This window comes from Balaenoptera musculus, chromosome 8, assembly GCF_009873245.2.
Source record: "Balaenoptera musculus isolate JJ_BM4_2016_0621 chromosome 8, mBalMus1.pri.v3, whole genome shotgun sequence".
Taxonomy (NCBI): Eukaryota; Metazoa; Chordata; class Mammalia; order Artiodactyla; family Balaenopteridae; genus Balaenoptera; species Balaenoptera musculus.
In genome coordinates this window covers 104,898,393-104,915,868 of record NC_045792.1, presented here as the reverse complement: position 1 = coordinate 104,915,868, position 17,476 = coordinate 104,898,393, and the positions used below count along the sequence as shown (strand labels likewise).

Here is a 17,476-nt window from a genome sequence, read left to right as displayed (position 1 = left end):
TGAAAAGCACTTAGGCGTTGAGGCTTGCTCTCTCTTAGTGCTGGAAAACTTCCACATTATCCAGTTCTGGGCAGGCCTCTGAGAGAATAAAGGGTCATGTGGATGGAGGTCCCAGGCATCTCACTGAGGCCCAGGTGGTGACCATGAGGGCAACCTGGACCATCCAGCACCAGGTAACTTGGCCCAGACCAGAAGAGATATCTGACCAAGCCACAGAACTGGGAGAAATAAGACATGAGAGTTATTTCAAACCACTACGTGTTGGGGTGGTTTGTTACGTAGCAAACAACGAATCTGGTTACATCCATTGCTATATATAAAATAGATAAACAGCAGGACCTACTGTATAGCACAGGGAACTATATTCAATATCTTGTAATAACCTAAATGGGAAAGAATCTGAAAAAGAATATATATGTACGTATAACTGAATCACTTTGCTGTACACCTGAAATTAACACAGCATTGTAAATCTACTAAACTTCAACAAATAAATAAATAAATAAATATTTTTAAAAAGAATAACAACAACAACAAACATGGGAAAAGAAGAAGATAGTAATAATAATAATGCAGCCCCTTCTCTCCAAAGGCTCTTCATCATAGAATAGGGAAGCAGATATGTAAATGAGCATTCTAACACAAAATAAAATGTGCGCTTGAAACCTGGAGGCCCAGACGGTGCTTTGGATGCGTAGAGGTGGAACAGCAGGGGTCACCTTGAGAGCTGGTACAAACTGCTGGTTTACAAAGTGACACTGTCAATCCCTGCATCTCACGCCTTGACCAGAGTGAATGCTGAGCAGCTGCATTGGTCCCTTGAAAACAGCTCAGGCCAGTGACAGGCTGCTGGGATCAGCCCTTGTAGGAAGACGAAGTGGTGTTCTAGGTCAGAGGGCATCGGGGCCATCATGGAAGAACTTCGCTACGTGAGAAAAGATGTACAGGTGTAGGAATGCCATTTGTGGGGAAGGACAGATGTTGCAGCACATGGTTCTCCCCAAAGTGGGTGGGCTTCATCTAATCTATTGAGGGCCTCCATAGTACAAAAAGTCAGAGGAAGGTTGAATTCACTTCCTGCCTGACTGCTTCAGCTGGACATTGATCTCCTGCCCTCAGCACTCCTGGTTCTCACGCCTTCTGACCTGGACTGGAATCTATAATATTGGGGTTGGGCAAAAAGTTAACATATTACGGAAAACCCCAAATGAACTTTTTGGCCAACGCAATGCATCGGCCCTCAGCTCTCAAACCTTCAAACCACACCACTGGCTTTCCTGGGTTTCAGCCTGCAGACGACAGATTGTGGGACTTCTCAGCCTCCATAGTCATGTAATAAATCTTATCTATGTATATCTCCCCTACTGGTTCTGTTTCTCTGGAGAACACTGACTACTACACTATTTAAACAGAAGAATCACCTACCGAGGGCTGTCTATGAGAAGATAGCTTTTCAACCTGTTGTGATTAGAACAATCCATTTGGTTTTCATTCTTAAATAACGTGTTGATCTTAAAAACTGAATAATAAAAAACTCGATTTAAAAATCTTTACTTGCAGAGAAAATCGCAACGGAGTAATATTTCTTTGTTTCGTTCTATACACAAGTGCAGAACGATGACTGGCTGAAAATGTCAAACTTCAAGTTTTGCTAGAGGTCAACTGACCATCAGTTTTTTTTTCCTCTTGCTCAGTTGCTTATTTGTACAAAATATATGGTGAAAGAAGACATGCCGCTTTCTCAAGATGTTGAGATAGCCCTGAAGTTAAGGGTAGCAATAATATCTGCAGAGCTGGGTTCTTACAAAAATTGTGTTCAGCCATTTATTGAGCACTTATTATGGGCCAGGCACTGAGCTAAATGTTTTAGATGTATTTTCTTGCTGGGGTATCAAGATCTGGATGACACAGCAAGTAAGGGGCAAGTCGAGCTCATCAGCTTCTCTTCAACATGAATGAGCTCCGTGGAAAAACTAATCATTGGAACGTACATGGGGGTGTTTGGCCACGCTGGGTTTGCAATCAGGAATTGGGATCATCAAAGGAAAGATTCCTATTTGAAGGATGTGCCTTTGTCCCAAGCACTAATCAACACTTCTGCTGAGTGGCCTCAGAGAAGACACCAAACCTCAACCAAAGGAACCAGAAAACCTCTGGAAGGTAGCTCATTAAACCTCAGAGCACCTGCCTTGCTTTGTGAAGCTTAAAATCTGCTCCATGTTCATCCCACACTGGGGCTGGATGGTGCTGGCCTGGTACCAACTCTGTATTAGTTATCTATTGCTGCCTAACAAATGACCTCAAAATTTAGCTACTTAAAACAATAAGCATTTATTATCTCCATTTCTGAGTCCGAAATTTGGGAGTGGTTTGGCTGGGCGGTTGCTGCCCAGGGTCTCTGTTTTTTTGTTTTTTTTTTTTAGTTCAAGGGTGGGGTTGCTGACAAGATGAGGGTGTGTGCAGGGCCTCAGGTGGTCGTTCTCCTAATCTTTTTTTTTTTTTTTAATGATATTCTTGTCTGCTTACATTCTTTTTTATTTATGTATGTATGTATGTATGTATGTATGGCTGTGTTGGGTCTTTGTTTCTATGCGAGGGCTTTCTCTAGTTGTGGCAAGCGGGGGCCACTCCTCATCGCGGTGCGCGGGCCTCTCACTGTCGCGGCCTCTCTTGTTGCGGAGCACAGGCTCCAGACGCGCAGGCTCAGTAGTTGTGGCTCATGGGCCGAGTTGCTCTGCGGCATGTGGGATCTTCCCAGACCAGGACTCGAACCCGTGTCCCCTGCATTGGCAGGCAGATTCTCAACCACTGCGCCACCAGGGAAGCCCGGGTCTCTGTTTTAAATATAGGTTTTATTATTATTTAGGTATGGCAAAGCCAACAGATCAAGAGGCAACTGCCATCGAAAAGATAGTTTGTTTCTCACAGATCCCAAGAGAACGAGGCATGCCATGCCGGGGGGGCGGGTGGGGGGGTGGTTTGGGGGGGGTTGGCCCGAAGATGCACCAGGGTCGGTCAAGAGGCAGAGAAAGATGGGGAACTGTGGGCAGAAGTCTTTATTGTGGTTTCCACGGAGAGAAATGCGCAAGGCAGGGTAAGGAGTCCCTTCTAGGCAGCTTGCTCACATGGATGGTGATTTAGTGCTGGCTTTGGCAGGAAGCCTCAGTTCCTTATTACCAGGGCTGCTTGAGTGTCTTCATGATGGGTGGCTGGTGGCCCAACAGCGGGAGTCAGGAGCAAGCCACAGAGCTTCCATGACCTGGTCCTACACGTCCTGCAGCCGTCTCTTCCACACATGTGATTAGAAACAAGTCACTAAGTCCAGTCACACTCAAGGGGTAGGAGATTGGTTCCAAATTCTGAGGGGAAAATTGTCAAAGGGTTTGTGGACATATTTGGAAACTATCACAGTCTCTTTCAGCTGAAGTCACAGGAACTTAACTCCAAAAGAGAGCCATGGCTGGGGCCACATAAACAAACCAGGGGAAGGACAGAGTGGATCTGGCCTCTCGGGGACTGGAATTGTGGCCTAAAAAAACTCATTCTCTCTCTCACTCTCTCTCTCTCTCTCACACACACACACACACACACACAGGCTCCACTCTCTCAGCTGTAACCAACCCCACAGTCTGCTCCGAAGTCACATCCTCACAGACTCTTGTACAGAAAAGAAAGCTCTGGTCGCAGAGGGAGTTCCTGGGGCCTGGCCAGCGCTGTGCGGGCTGGGTCAGCGGGCACTCTGATGGGCCCAGCTCTCTGCGAGGGCTTACACCTCGGACCACGCACTGTGCCTGGGGCTGGGGCTTGGTGACTAGCTGGGCGTGGGTCACATGTGTCTGGAGGACAGGGCCTGGTACCAGCAGGGGATGATGGGGGCTGGCAGGGTTGAAGGAGGATATGCACACAGACATTGCCAGGTCAGAGCTGAGCGGCCATCCCAGTTGTGTGTCTAACTCTGCCTTGGCCGGATTTATGAGCCAAAGTCCCAGTTGTCCTATTTTTGGAATAACAGGAAAAAGCCACTGCTTCAAACTCTCAAAATGGTAACTTTCCATAGGTGTGGCCTAATCCGTAGGTCTATCTGAAGACTTAAACGTACTGAGCCTGAATCTTTGAGAAGCCACCACTTTCTCATTGTTGACACCCTTTTGAGCCAGAACCCAGTCAAGGATGCAGCCAACGGGTAAGCCAAAAGCCTTCGTTTTATTTTCTCCTCTGGGTGTTTCTCTTAAGAACAAGGCTCATGCAAATAAGTTGAAGGGACAGCAAGCAAAGCTCGCGGGATCCTGGGCTATCTTCCTGACCTTGTGGAAAATCCCATCTGGAGATGCAAAGGCACCCCCGGTCCAAACAAAGTCTTCCAATGGGAAGATTTGGAGTTCCAGTTTTGTTGCCAAAAGCACTTCCTGGACAAACACTCAGCAGTTCTTGGGGGTAAACGTCTCCATAGGGTCGGTGAGTGGAGCCTCCTAGCTATTCATGCTCACCCCGGTTTCATCTCCACCTGTTTGCAGAGCTGGTTTCCAGCCTCTCAGCCATGAAAGCAAACAGCAAAGCAGGCCAGTGGTTGGACGTGACCTGTACTCTTGCTTCTAAAATTCCTGTGGCTTTGACTTGATTGCAATCAGGATATTTAACATTGTACTAACATTAACATTTTAAATAACCACTTCGTTGATGACTAGATTCGTCCAGATCACGTTTGAGAGCATTTTCTGGGGCTCTTAGGGAAAAATGTAGGCTTGGCAGGCAGTCTGCCTGGGTGCAAATTCCAGCTCTGACCTCAGTTTTCTCACCTGTAAAATGGAAGTTTTAAGAGCCGCTAAGTGTCTGGCACATAGAAGGTGCTTGGTAAACAGCGTGGCACTTTGTGACTGCCCAGAATGTCAGAAGAGGAAACGGGTCCAGAGAGGTTGTACATCTGGGGGAGGGCAGCCAGGGGTCCCGACCTCCAGGGTAAGGAAGAGAGCCCACCAGCAGCTCACCAAGTGGGCTGGAGAGGGGGAATGGAGCCCAAACCAGAGCCAGTCGGGACCTTGACAGAGCCAGGAGAAGGTGGTGGAGGCCAGAGGCAAGGCTAAGAAGGACTGAGCTAACATTCCCGCAGCTTCTGGCGTGGCTGGGGAGTGAGGCCCACAGGCCAAGACCTGGACTCGAGGCCTCAAAGCAGCCCTGGTTCTACCCCTGAGGTCTGGGGTGGCTCCCTGCACCCCTCTTCCCCACCCTCCCCAGGCTGGTACCCCAGGGGAGACTCTTGAGTCCCAGGGCTGCCACCAAAGGGCAAACCCTTGCAGGAACTGATGCCAGCACCCTAGATTCCACCTCTTCTGACCCAGCAGCAGCCAGTTAAGGACCAGGAGCTCCCAGGACGACTGGCCTTTTGAGTCTGTAACCGCCACGTCCCTCCTCCCAAGCTGGGGAGCAAACCCAGTCACCAGTCTTTAAATGTTCCAGCCTTTATACTGGAACCTGTCCCACTTCCACCCTGAGAGGGTGGAAGCCTAACCTTTCTCTTAGGGTTCCTGTCCCCCTATAATTAGGGTGGGGTCACCAGAGTTACCGGCTGCCTGCTGGTAACTGCAGCCACTCTGGACCAGGATGTAAAAAAATAGTAGTTCAAGCTGGGAGAGTTGTTACAAGCACAGGCTCTGAGGCCAGAGAGCCTGGGTTCGAAACCTGGCTTGGCCTCCTAACCAGCTGCATGTCCTTGAGGAGGTTACTTCACCTCTCCGTGCCTCGATGTCCTCATCTGTAAAATGGGGATATTAAGAGCATCCACTAGGTGGATTCTTTTGTGAGGGTTAAATGAGTAAATATATGTAAAATGCTTGGGGCATCGCTTGGAGGAAGCTCAGTCCCGGGGTCACTTGTCACCTCTCCAGCTGGAGGGGCTCCCAGTCTCTCCCCCACCTGGTGATCTCATCACCCCCATCCTTGCTGCACCAGCTCACACCAGACGCCCAAACTGGGGCCCTGCCAGTCCCCGGAGTCCCTCCTCTCAGCGGCAGGGGCCTCTTCTAGCCACCTTCTGGGGGTCACGGAGCCACACAATCAAAAACACTCAGCCCAGTCACCCCAAAGAATGTGGAAGCAGTTGGTTGCAGAAAGTTGTTTTTCTTTCTTTTTTTTTTAATTTATTTTTGGGCCGCACTGCACGGCACGTGGGACTCTAGTTCTCTGGCCAAAGAGCGAACCCATGCCCCCTGCAGTGGAAGCGTGGAGTCCTAACCACTGGACCACCAGGGAAGCCCCAGGAAGTTTTCAAAAGAGTAACTTTCCTCCCACTGTCCCAAGACCTGCAGGACGCCCGCGTGTCCCCCAGGCCTGCTCTGTGGCCTCCCTTGGCCACTGTCCCCTCTACCTGTGCCGTGAACCCCTGTGGCCCAATCTCTGCCTCCAGGGCAATGGGGGTTCAGGTTCTACGCTGTCCTCTCCGAGACCAGTGGGCCTTCCTGGGGGGTTCCCACCCAAAGAAACCAAAACTGCCCACCAGCCCCCAAAATCCAATGCACAAAAGACCCTCTTCTTTGGGCTTCCCTGGTGGCGCAGTGGTTGAGAATCTGCCTGCTAATGCAGGGGACACGGGTTTGAGCCCTGGTCTGGGAAGATCCCACATGCCACGGAGCAACTAGGCCCGTGGGCCACAACTACTGAGCCTGCGCATCTGGAGCCTGTGCTCCGCAACGGGAGAGGCCGCGACAGTGAGAGGCCCGCGCACCGCGATGAAGAGTAGCCCCCGCTCACCACAACTAGAGAAAGCCCTCGCACAGAAACGAAGACCCAACACAGGCAAAAATAAATTAATTAATTAATTAATTAAAAAAAAAACAAGACCCTCTTCACCGGGGCTCTGCTGGAGTCTATCAGGCAGAGGCTCCTTTAAGGGGCAGCCAGGCCTCCAGACCAGGAGCATCAGGCCCAGGACATCCCCACGGCCCACCCACCCACTTGCCCATGAACCTGGGAAGTCATTCCGCTCTCCAGGCCTCTGTTTCCCTGTCTGTAAGGTGAGTGTGTAGACTTAGGTGATGCCTGAGGCTCCCTGAGCACTTACAGGCTCAGATTTCTAAAAGTCCTCCTTTCTGCTCAAAAGCCTGCGGTGACCCCTGTGCCCCGGGGTCAACTCCAAGTCCTTGGCCTGGCAGGCAAGGCCTCCACAGTGGCCACCAGTGCCCCTGCCCACCCGCCGGAGCCTCTGGCACCTGCCTGGGTCTAAGTCACTCCTGCTCCTGAAACTGGCCTCCTGCCCAGTCCTTTGGCCCCAGCCCCCTCCCTTCTTCCCTTTCCGAGGACCGCCTGGGAGTTCCTCAGCCCTGGGTTTGAATTCCAGCTCTTCCATTGATAAGCTGTGTGGCCTTGGACAAGTTGCCTTCCCTCTCTGAGCTTGGGTTTCCTCCCTTGAGCGGGTTAAGTGACAGAAGTCCCCAGTATGGGGCCAGAATGGAGCAGGGCCACCAGGTCTGTGAACTGGGACAGGCCTGTGATAGGAGACCCTTATGAAACAGGCTCGGTTGATGGGGGTGAGGGGGGCACTACTGAGGCCCTGCGGCCTCCCCCATGGAGGTAGAGTGTCCCAGACACAAAGAGGAAGCTCTTGCTGGTGTTTGCACACCCATTTCCTGACGGGTAAAGGTGAGTCAGCACCTCACCTGGGGGCAGGGGAGACAGAAATTAACCTGATCTGCTCTCTGACCTCAAAGGAGGAGGGTTGGAGCCGAGACCACTGGGCAGGCCAGACCGCACAGAGAGGAGCTACAGGAGAGGAGGAAGTGCCCAGGGCACCTGGCCACAGCAGAGGGGCAGCGAGCTGAGGGCTGAAGGGGCGTGGCCATGGGGGGTGGCGGGGAGAGTGGGGGTCCGGAGGAGGCCACAGGAACAAAGGCTGGGAGGGGCGGGCGGGCTGGGCTGTCTGGAGAGCTGAGAGCAGCTCTAAGGGTGAACCAGGCAGGGGCGTGGCGAACGTTCTGGAGACCGAAGAGTTCAGATCTAGGAGGGCCTGGCAGGCTCCTCAGGCTGCGGACTTTGCCTGAAGGGCAGCAAGAAGCCATGAGAGCTCTGCACTGGGAGTGCCAGGCATTCTGGAATTATCTGACTCCACGTTGTCCAAGGAGCCAGCGGGAGGGGCCGGACAAGCTGAGGGTGCCACAGGAGGCAGGAGGCGGTCACAGTCTTTCGGGAGGGGAGAGATGGGCTGGGACTGGGCAGGTGGCAGAGTGCTCCCGCCAAGGGCTGACAGAGGCTCCGGGAGCTGGAGGAGACCCTTGACCAGGCCCCCGCCCAGCTTCCCAAGCAGCATGATGCGCCCAGAGCTCCCAGGTCTGCCTTCAGCCACACACCTGGGCCCTGCCTGGGGGTGACTGTGGGGGACACAAGAAAATGGATAACATCAACACTCACTCGGGTGAAACACCCAAGCGTGCGTGTCACTCCCAAGCGGCATGTGTGCACAGCACCTGAGTGTGCAGAGACCAACCGCCCTGCCTGTGCCGGACGACAGAACTCATCACACAGACGTCAGGGACTGTCTGTTCCCTACACGGCGGCCCTTCTCTCAGATGGAGATGGTTCCCAGGTGGCCATAACCATGAGTACCCCTGGGGAGGTCAACCCCCTCCTGCAGGAAGTTGTCCAGGGTAGATCTTTGAGGTTTGGGATCTCATCTTCCTCGCTGGACTTGGAACTCCTCTTTGTCTCCCGGCAGCTCTGGGGACCTACGGCTTTTCCAGGGCCCAGCCCAGCCCTCATCCTCCGAGAGGCAGCCTGGGAAGGGGCAGAGGGCCCCCTGTGGCCACCCGGTCCCTCAGTGACCACAGCACAGCTTTCCTCTCACCATGTTTATTGGTCCCAAGGGCAGGGGAGGCCGAGTGGGCTCATATCTTGCGGCTTGCAAAGACGGGGCGGTTCACGTGCTCCGGGGAGGCCAGGAAGGCCTGGAGCTTGGGCCGGGCACTGACGCGGGCCACGTAGGCCGAGAGCAGGGGGAAGGAGTCCAGGCAGCTGGGGACCAGGACCTGGTGACTCCGCAGCAGGTCCAGCAGGTTGTAGTCTGCGAAGGAGATCTGCAGGGCAGGGGGCGGGAGAGGGGTTGAATGGGGTCAAGAGAGAGGGGGCTCGGGGCTTCCCTGGTGGCACAGTGGTTGAGAATCTGCCTGCCAATGCAGGGGACATGGGTTCGAGCCCTGGTCTGGGAGGATCCCACATGCCGCGGAGCGACTAGGCCCGTGAGCCACAATTGCTGAGCCTGCGCGCCTGGAGCCTGTGCTCCGCAACAAGAGAGGCCGCGATGGTGAGAGGCCCGCGCACCGCGATGAAGAGTGGCCCCCGCTTGCCGCAACTGGAGAAAGCCCTCGCACAGAAACGAAGACCCAACACAGCCAAAAATAAATAAATAAATAAATAAAATTAAAAAAAAAAAAAAGAGAGAGAGGGGGGCTACTGGGGGTAGAACTTTGGCTACTCCAGTGAACCAGTCATGGCCCTGCTCTGCTCTCAGTTTGCCCTTCTGAGAAATGGACCTACAATGGGCTGGACCCAGCACTCACCTGGTCGCCCACGATGAAGGCCTGGCCCCCTTGGTTCTGGGACAGCAGGGTCTCAAAAGGCTTCAGGTGCCCCGGCAGCTCCTGAACGTACTGGGCCTTGTCCTCCTCCTGTGAAAGGGAGCGATGCCCGTGGCGGCCTGTGGCACGTCTGGCCCGGGCGGCCTCCCAGCCCCGGCCCTGAGTGCCAGCCCGGCCTGCTCACATGGCGGTGGTGGATGAGGTGGCTGCAGTGCCTGCGGAGGTCCTCCACACCGTCGTTCACCATGTCCACCAGCGCTGCCTCTCGCTGGTCTTTGCCGTAGAGCCCTGGGTCAGCGGCCAGGCAGAGGGTCAGGTTCTGTCCGGGCTGGTGCCCCGCTGCTCCCCTCTCCCCCAGAAGCCTGCAGGCCTCAGGGCTGGGAAATCAGGTCCCCTGCGTTGGAGGATCCTCTTTGCCCAACTCTGCGGCTCCCATCTCCACGAGCCCAAGGAACATACCCAGCAGAAGCCCATGCTTGTCTTTGAGACCACACCCTGGGTCCCTGGGAGCCAGAAATTCCCTGCCCAAATCACCCCAAGCCCTTCCTCCAGGTTGGCCCCCTGCAAGTGTGGGCCAAGCCTCCGATCATGTGTCCCTAGGCCAGAGGAGTGGCCGTTTGCGGGGCCTGGACAGAACTTGGCTCTGCAGACTGGTGTGTCCCTCTGAGTGCAGGAGAGCGTGGGGCGGGAGACGGGGAAGCAGGCCGCGGCTGGAGGCCTCTGTCCTCTCACCCTGGGGCTGCAGAAGTTAGGGTGGGCCTGGGCCTGGCTGCTCGCACTGCTCTTCTGTCCTCCTGGGACCCCCCCCTCCGCCCCCCCCGCCAAGACAGCCAACAAAGAGGCAGCCACCTCCCTAAGCCACATTCCCGCCACCCCTGAAACAAGGCCACAGGCCTGCTCACTGTGTGCATGGGTTTTCCAGATTCAGGTGAGGCCAGAGCAGGAAGAAACGGGCAGGAGGTCTACTCTGAAGCTCCCGGGCACACCCACAGTGGCTCTAGCCTATAGCAGCACACATGTGGCGGCTGGTGATTGCCTCCGAGCTACCATCCGGGAAACAGGCACGGTGAACCCATGTGCTGCTGACTGGCTGGAGGCCAGCCAGACCTGTACGGCCCCTGCCCGGGGGGACCGGCAGCCCCAGCCCTATAACCCAGAACCCTCCTAACCCAGGCCCTGCCCCTTCCTCTAGGGCCATGTGGCCTGCCCTCCAGCCACAGGACCCGTGGCAGCAACTCAGGCCCCAGGACATCTTGGCGGGACACTTCAGGTGCTTCTCTGCACTGGGCTGCCTTCGACCTCAGGACTCACCAAAGGAGCGGCCCAGGTGTCGCAGGATGGCATTGGACTGGTACAGGGTCAGGTCTCCATCCTGGAACTTGGGGAGCTGCCCGTACAGCTGGGAGGGGGAAGGGCTCGGTGAGGGACGCGGAGCTCAGCTGCCCCGCACCCTCGTGCTGCCCCGTAAAGGCCCAACTGCTGCCGCAGCACAGTCACTCACACAGGAGGCCTTGAGTGGGCCCTGCAACCAGGACTCCTTGGTCACCACCTCCTCCTTCCAGCTCTGGCCCTGGTCGGCCAGCAGCATGCGCATGGCCTCGCAGCGCCCTGGGGGAGGGGAGGACGGGGCGTGGGGATGGGCAGGGACCCCAGCCTCGCAGCGCCCTGGGGAAGTCAGGAGAATGGGAACTGCACTTGGGGACAGGACAAACTCTAGCTTCTGAGCCTGCTGCGGAGCACATGGACCGTGGAGAAAGAGTGGAGCCCCCGGCGTGTCTTGCGGGGGGCGGGATGGGGGGGGACAGGGAGGCAGACCCAGCCCACAGCGCCCCAGGAAGGGACCAGAGACAGATGGATAGAGCGCACCGCCCTTGGCCCCAGAGAGGATGAGGAGATCCCGGCCCCGCCCCCCGGGGGGTCCCGCCTCCAGCCTCCGCCTCGGGCTGTCCAGACTGGGAGTCCTGCTGGGGCCCCTGTCTGTGCCCTTCACCCTCCTAAAGGAGCAGGGGCCGCACCTCGGGTCGGGAAGTAGACGATGGTGTAGGGCGGCACTAGGAGAGGCAGACAGACAGGACGATGAAGGAGGACCCCCGCGGGCAGGCAGGCTGGGGGTCAGACTGCTAGGAGAGGGGGTGGCTCAGCCGGCCCCTCCCCCCACCCGGTGCAGACCGTACTCACTGACGACGGCGGAGTGCAAGTGCGGCAGGAAGTGGGGAGGAGGACCCGCAGGCCTTATATTTAAGGTCCTGCTCCACCCCGCGCCCCACCCCAGGAATCCGCCAAGTCAACGAGCGGATCTTGGTAGGGGCGAGGTGTGGGTGTGGTGAAGCAGGGCCAGAGGGGCGCACTTGCCCTCTGCAGCGGTGCACCCTGCCTGATGCGCAGTGGCTTTACAAGAGGCACCCACAATTAGCAGCACACAGTCGCTACACCTGCTCACCGCCCCCGAACACACTGCATCCTCAGGGCCCCCAGAGGGCCGGGACTGAGCACCCCAGCACCAGCACACAGGAGGTGCTCCATAAATGCTTTTTGCTTGAATGGATGCTATTTCAATAAACACCCATTTCCGCATCCTCTCTCCTTGATAATAATAGCAAACCCTTAGGGACTGAGGGCTGCCTTGAGAACCTTACACATATTACAACCCTAAGGCTTGGTCCTGTTCAGATCCCATTCTACAGAGGAGGGAACTGTAGCACAGAGTGACTTTCCCAAGGTCACACAGCTAGTAAACAGGTCTGGTCGGCATCAGGGGCCTCACTTTTAACTCTCATTCTTTCTTCTGCAAGGCCTTGTAGTCTCCAAACCGTTTTTTGACTGGGTCGAAGTGCTCTGTACTCTTCAAATACAGACTGAGCCTGGGGATACGGCGGATGGAAAGACAGACAGGCTGGCATGAGCAGGGCCTCCTGGACCTGGGAGGGCTGCGTCCTTCCAGACAGAGCCCGTTCCTGTCTCCCTGCGGGCCCCTCTGCACCCACAGCCCTGTTCTCCTGGCTGGCCCTTCCTGGTACTGGGCGGGCGGGGCGGGGGCGGTCCTCCTTGGGAACTGGGACCTGACTGAGCCTGGCCCGTCTCAGTCTGGTTTTCCCGTCAGAGCCACGATGAAAGAGGAAAGTGTCCTTCCCAGGTGCAGAAGTATCCACCCCAATCATGGGAAAACACCAAACGCAGTTTATCAGGAGCACCTTTGAGCCTCGTTGGAGCCCACAGCTGCCTGGGGCTGGGAGGGGATGGGGGAGGTGGCCCAAGAGCCGGGATCTATCCCTGACTCACAGCTGGAGTAACATCTGCCCAGCACTTAGCAGCTTACAAAGAGCTTTTGTATAAATGGTTTCATGTCCTCTCCATCACACCCTGGGAGGGGGGAAGGAAGGGAGGGAGGGAGTCCTGTTCCCATTATGCAGAAGAGGACACCAAGGTTCAGAAAGTTTCCGTCACCTGCTCTGGCCTGGAGCACGCATGCGCTCCTTTTGTGCACAAGCGTCACAGACCTGGGAGCGTGGGAGACACCCTGCCATCCAGCGGGCCGGCCTCCTGCCAGCCCACACACCCTCCAGCCATCACGCTCGGGTCCCCTGGGCAAGCTGTCCCCCAGGCTGGCTGGACACTCTGCTGTGGTGTTTCAGTGGCTGCTTTTACCCACAGCCCTCTGGCTCCACCGGCCCAGCCTGTGGTCTAGCTCTGTGGCCACCCTACGGCCTCCTCCTCTGGGGCCCAGAAGCACAGCTTGAGAAGCCAAAGGGGGCAGGCACCTCCCTGTGGCCAACCCCCACCTCCAGTCCATGGACAAATCAGCACCTGTCTTTGGTGGGTTTTAAAATATATATAAGTGCTTTATTGCTACATAAAATTCACCCTTATAAAGGGTACATTCTGTGGGTTTTAGTATATTCAGTGTTGTGCAATCATCACCACTAATTCCAGACCGTTTTCATCACCCCGAAAAGAAACCCTGTACCCATTAGCCATCACTCCTCATCCCCACTCCCCCATCCCTTGACAACCACTAACCTATTCTGTCACCATGGATTTGCCTCTTCTGGACATTTCATGTAAATGGAATCATACACTATGTGGCCTTTCGTGTCTGGCTGCTTTCACTTAGTAGAGTGTCTGCAAGCTTCATCTGTGTTGTAGCACGTGTCAGTACATCATTCGTTTTTATGGCCAAATAATATTCCATTGGTTGGATATACACATTTTGCTTACCCATTTATACATTGATGAACATTTGGATTGTTTCATTTTTTGACTATGAGCAACACTGCTATATACATTTGCGTACAAATTTTCGTGTGAACTGATGTTTTCACTTCCCTTGGGTATATACCGAGGACTGAAGTTGCTGAGTCATATGGTAACTCATTCTGAGGAACTGCCAAACTCTTTTCCAAAGTGGCGGCACCATTTTATAAACCCAACAGCAGCATATGAAGGTTCCAACTTCTCCACATCCTCACCAACAACTGTTATTGTCTGTCTTTTTTCACTTTAGCTATCCTAGTGAGTGTGAAGTGGTGTCTCAATATGGATCTGTGTATGGTGCTTACCAGGTGCCAAGCCTGGGTTTGGCTTATAGGGAATGGGGTAGAGAAGGAGATGTCATTTGCCATCAGAGGAATCACGGCTCAGCTCAGAGTAGGAGGAGATAAATAGACACTTTTTTTTTTAGAAATTCTTATTGGGTTTTGTTTTTATTTTTATTTTTATTTTTTTTGGCTGTGCTGTGCAGCGTGTGGGATCTTAGTTCCCCGACCAGGGATTGAACCCGAGCCCCCTGCATTGGAAGCACAGAGTCCTAACCACTGGACCGCCAGGGAAGTCCCCACTTCCTGGGTGGATAGGTGAATAAAGAAAAAGTCTTTATTCACACCTCAATTAGTGTGTCTCAGCAATGAGTGGGCTGGACATCACAGGAGACACTGAAATAAATAAGATATGGTCTCCACCCTAATGGACTCTTTGAATGAAGACTATAAAGGCCTACACCAGCAGTCCATCCACCCAGCCATCTATCCACCTCCACCTATCTATCTGTCCATCCATACACCCATCTACCCGATCATTCAGCCATCCAACAACCAAATATTAGACCAGCAGTCCATCAAAACATCCACCTCTCGGGACTTCCCTGGTGGCGCAATGGTTAAGAATCCGCCTGCCAGTGCAGGGGACACGGGTTCGAGCCCTGGTCCGGGAAGATCCCACATGCCGCGGAGCAACAAAGCCCGCGTGCCACAACTACTGAAGCCCACGCGCCTAGAGCCCATGCTCTGCAGCAAGAGAAGCCACCGCATGGAGAAGCCCGCGCACTGCAACGAAGACTAGCCCCCGCTCACCGCAACTAGAGAAAGCCCGTGAGCAGCAATGAAGACCCAACACAGCCATAAATAAATAAAAATTAAAAAAAAAAAAACGAACAAAAGACATCCACCTTTCCGTTTACTCACCTACTGCTCATTTACCTACCCAATCATCCTCTACTTGTCTATCCATCCATCTTTTCATTCACCCGCCTATCCATCCAGCCAACTGTCCATCTGTCTATGCAACCATTTAACCACTAGCCTGTCAAATCACCTATCCATCCATCCATCCATCCATCTGTCCATCTATCCATCCAGCTACTCAATCGTCCATCCTTCCAAGCACCAACCATTCAAACACCAGTCCATCAAGTCATCCTCCCACCCATCCAACCACCCACCTATCCACCCAACCGTCCATCCACCCAACCATCCATCCATTCGTTTGTCCACCACTGATCCCCCTGGTCATCCTGGACACTGGAGCTGGACACGAAGGCTTTGCTCCTTCACTGAAAATACTTCTACCCACTATACCCTGACCAATTATAGTCCCCACTCCTTTGGCTTATACTTTGGGACACACATTTCTCAACACTTCCCACCTTCTTAGATGGTTATTTAGACGTGGAATCTTTCATCACATGTGACATCCACCATTTTTTGAACGCTTCTTATGTGCTGGGAACCTGCTAGGACTTTTATCATTTAATTTTCACAAAGGCACCATGAGACAGATACTAGGTCCACCTCCACTTTCCAGATAAGGAAACTAAGGCTCAGAGAGGTGAAATACCTTGCCTAGGGTCACACAGCAAATGCATGGGGGAACCCAGGCCTGCAGGCCCTTTCTGTGACCTTGCAGAAAACAGGAGCATTCCTGTCTCTGAGGGATGTTTGCAGTGTTTCCGGGGATGCAGTGCACTCCTGGCCTCCGGGAGGAGATGTGACCCGGGGCGCAGAGGGGCTGAAGGATGCTGAAGCAGAGCCTCCAAATGATCAATGTGAATGGTCACAATGAGCCCTTCCCGCCCTAGACCACCGGCCGGCGTCCACTCGCCTCTCAACCCTGGCCTTTCCTTAGATCCTCAGACCTGCCCAGGGCTTTGTGGAGGACGTTCCCTCTGCCTGCATGGCCACCCGTCTTCATGTGGTCACTCCCTTCATCCCTCTGACCTTGGCTCACAGGTCACTTCCTCAGCCCCCGGTCACCGCAGGGTCCCCACGCTCCTCCTCTCGACTGCCTGTCGGGCCCTTCCCTGCCCTTGCTCCTCCACGGCCAGTCTGAGGCAGGGACTGGTTCCCAGCACCCAGGAAGGCACACAGCAGGGGCTTCACCAACATTTGCTGAAGACTGAGTCTCTGAAGTTTCCTCCAGCCTCTTGCCACCATCACCCTTTCCAGGGACTACCACCCCTGCCTCCCTCCTGAGGGCCTCCACCCACAGACCCTGCTGGATGCCGGCGCCCAGAACACTCCACGTTCACAGCTGATCCCTGCCGGGGATGCTGGCACTTGCCCAGGGCCAAGTTAAACATTGGTGGGCAACGCCTAGAATGCCACCCCATCCCCCCTTCTCCCCCATGAAGCCTTCCTGATGCCTGGGTCTGTGCCCCCAAGCACTTGGAGGCTGTCTCTTGGCCCTTTTCTGAATTAGATGTGCCTGAGAGCAGGGCCTTCAGGGCAGACGGGGTCTGTCATGTGGCCCAGCAGCCGGCCCGGGGCTGGATCCCAGCAGACCTCGGATGTTTGCAAAAGGAATACGTGAATGGATGACCATGAGTGGCCGAAAGAGGCCAGAGCCACCAGCTCAGGTGGCAGGTGCCTGGTGGGATCTGGTTCCCTTGGACAAAGGTTGATGCGGGGGGCAGGTGAATAAATCATGAGGGGCCTGGAGCAGGGCCGGGGCAGGACAACTGACCTCATTCGGGGAGGTGAGGAGCAGGCAGCTGCGCGGTGAGTGGGCCAGGGGCACAACAAGGGGCACAGGAGGCCACTGCGGGCTGCCTGGCCTAAGAGGTTGGCACAAGCTAGGTGGGAGGTGCTGGCAGGAGGTGGGGAGGTGCAGAGGTACCCCGGGGCTCTGGGTGGGGAGAAGGGGGGAGGTCTGGGGCAGGGCTTGGGTGGGATGGTCTTTCCAGGATCCAGGAGCCATCCTGGGAAGGGGAATGGTGGGGAGAATAGGAAGGGCAAGGATGGACAGACAGAAAGACAGACCAATGTGAGAAATAGTCTCACGCAACAGAGGGAGGGAAGTGACAAAGAGATGGGCATGAGTGGGCAGAGAGACCCACAGAGACACAGCTGGACAGATTGTCAGCAGAGGGCAGGGGGTGGAGAGGGGAGTGCAGGTGAGACGGACACAGAGAGACACCCACAGAGCAGAGCGGGCAGAGAACAACACAGAATCAGAGGTGGAAGAGGATGTGGGGAGATGCAGAGCCCGTGAACCAGAGAGGCCGGTGTGATGTGGAGGAGCCCCGGGGCGCAGTCTGTGGCCAGCGTGAGGGTGGCAGCTCAGGGGAAGGCTAGGATTTCAGGGAGGGGCTGTGTGAGGGGCCTGGGGAGCTAGGAAAGACAGGAGCCTTGGAGGACCTGGGGGCC

At 55.0% G+C, this 17,476-nt stretch overlaps 1 protein-coding gene across 1 annotated transcript; it reads right to left on the bottom strand.

Moving 5' to 3' along the window:
• Positions 1 to 8,863: 8,863 nt before the first annotated feature.
• Positions 8,864 to 11,758, bottom strand: GSTP1 (glutathione S-transferase pi 1). The gene is made up of 7 exons (XM_036861586.1): positions 11,739 to 11,758; positions 11,576 to 11,611; positions 11,062 to 11,168; positions 10,872 to 10,959; positions 9,745 to 9,848; positions 9,543 to 9,650; positions 8,864 to 9,059 (listed from the first exon to the last, which is right to left on the bottom strand). Coding segments are annotated over exons 1-7 (633 nt in total). The 5' UTR covers positions 11,740 to 11,758; the 3' UTR covers positions 8,864 to 8,870.
• Positions 11,759 to 17,476: the final 5,718 nt, after the last annotated feature.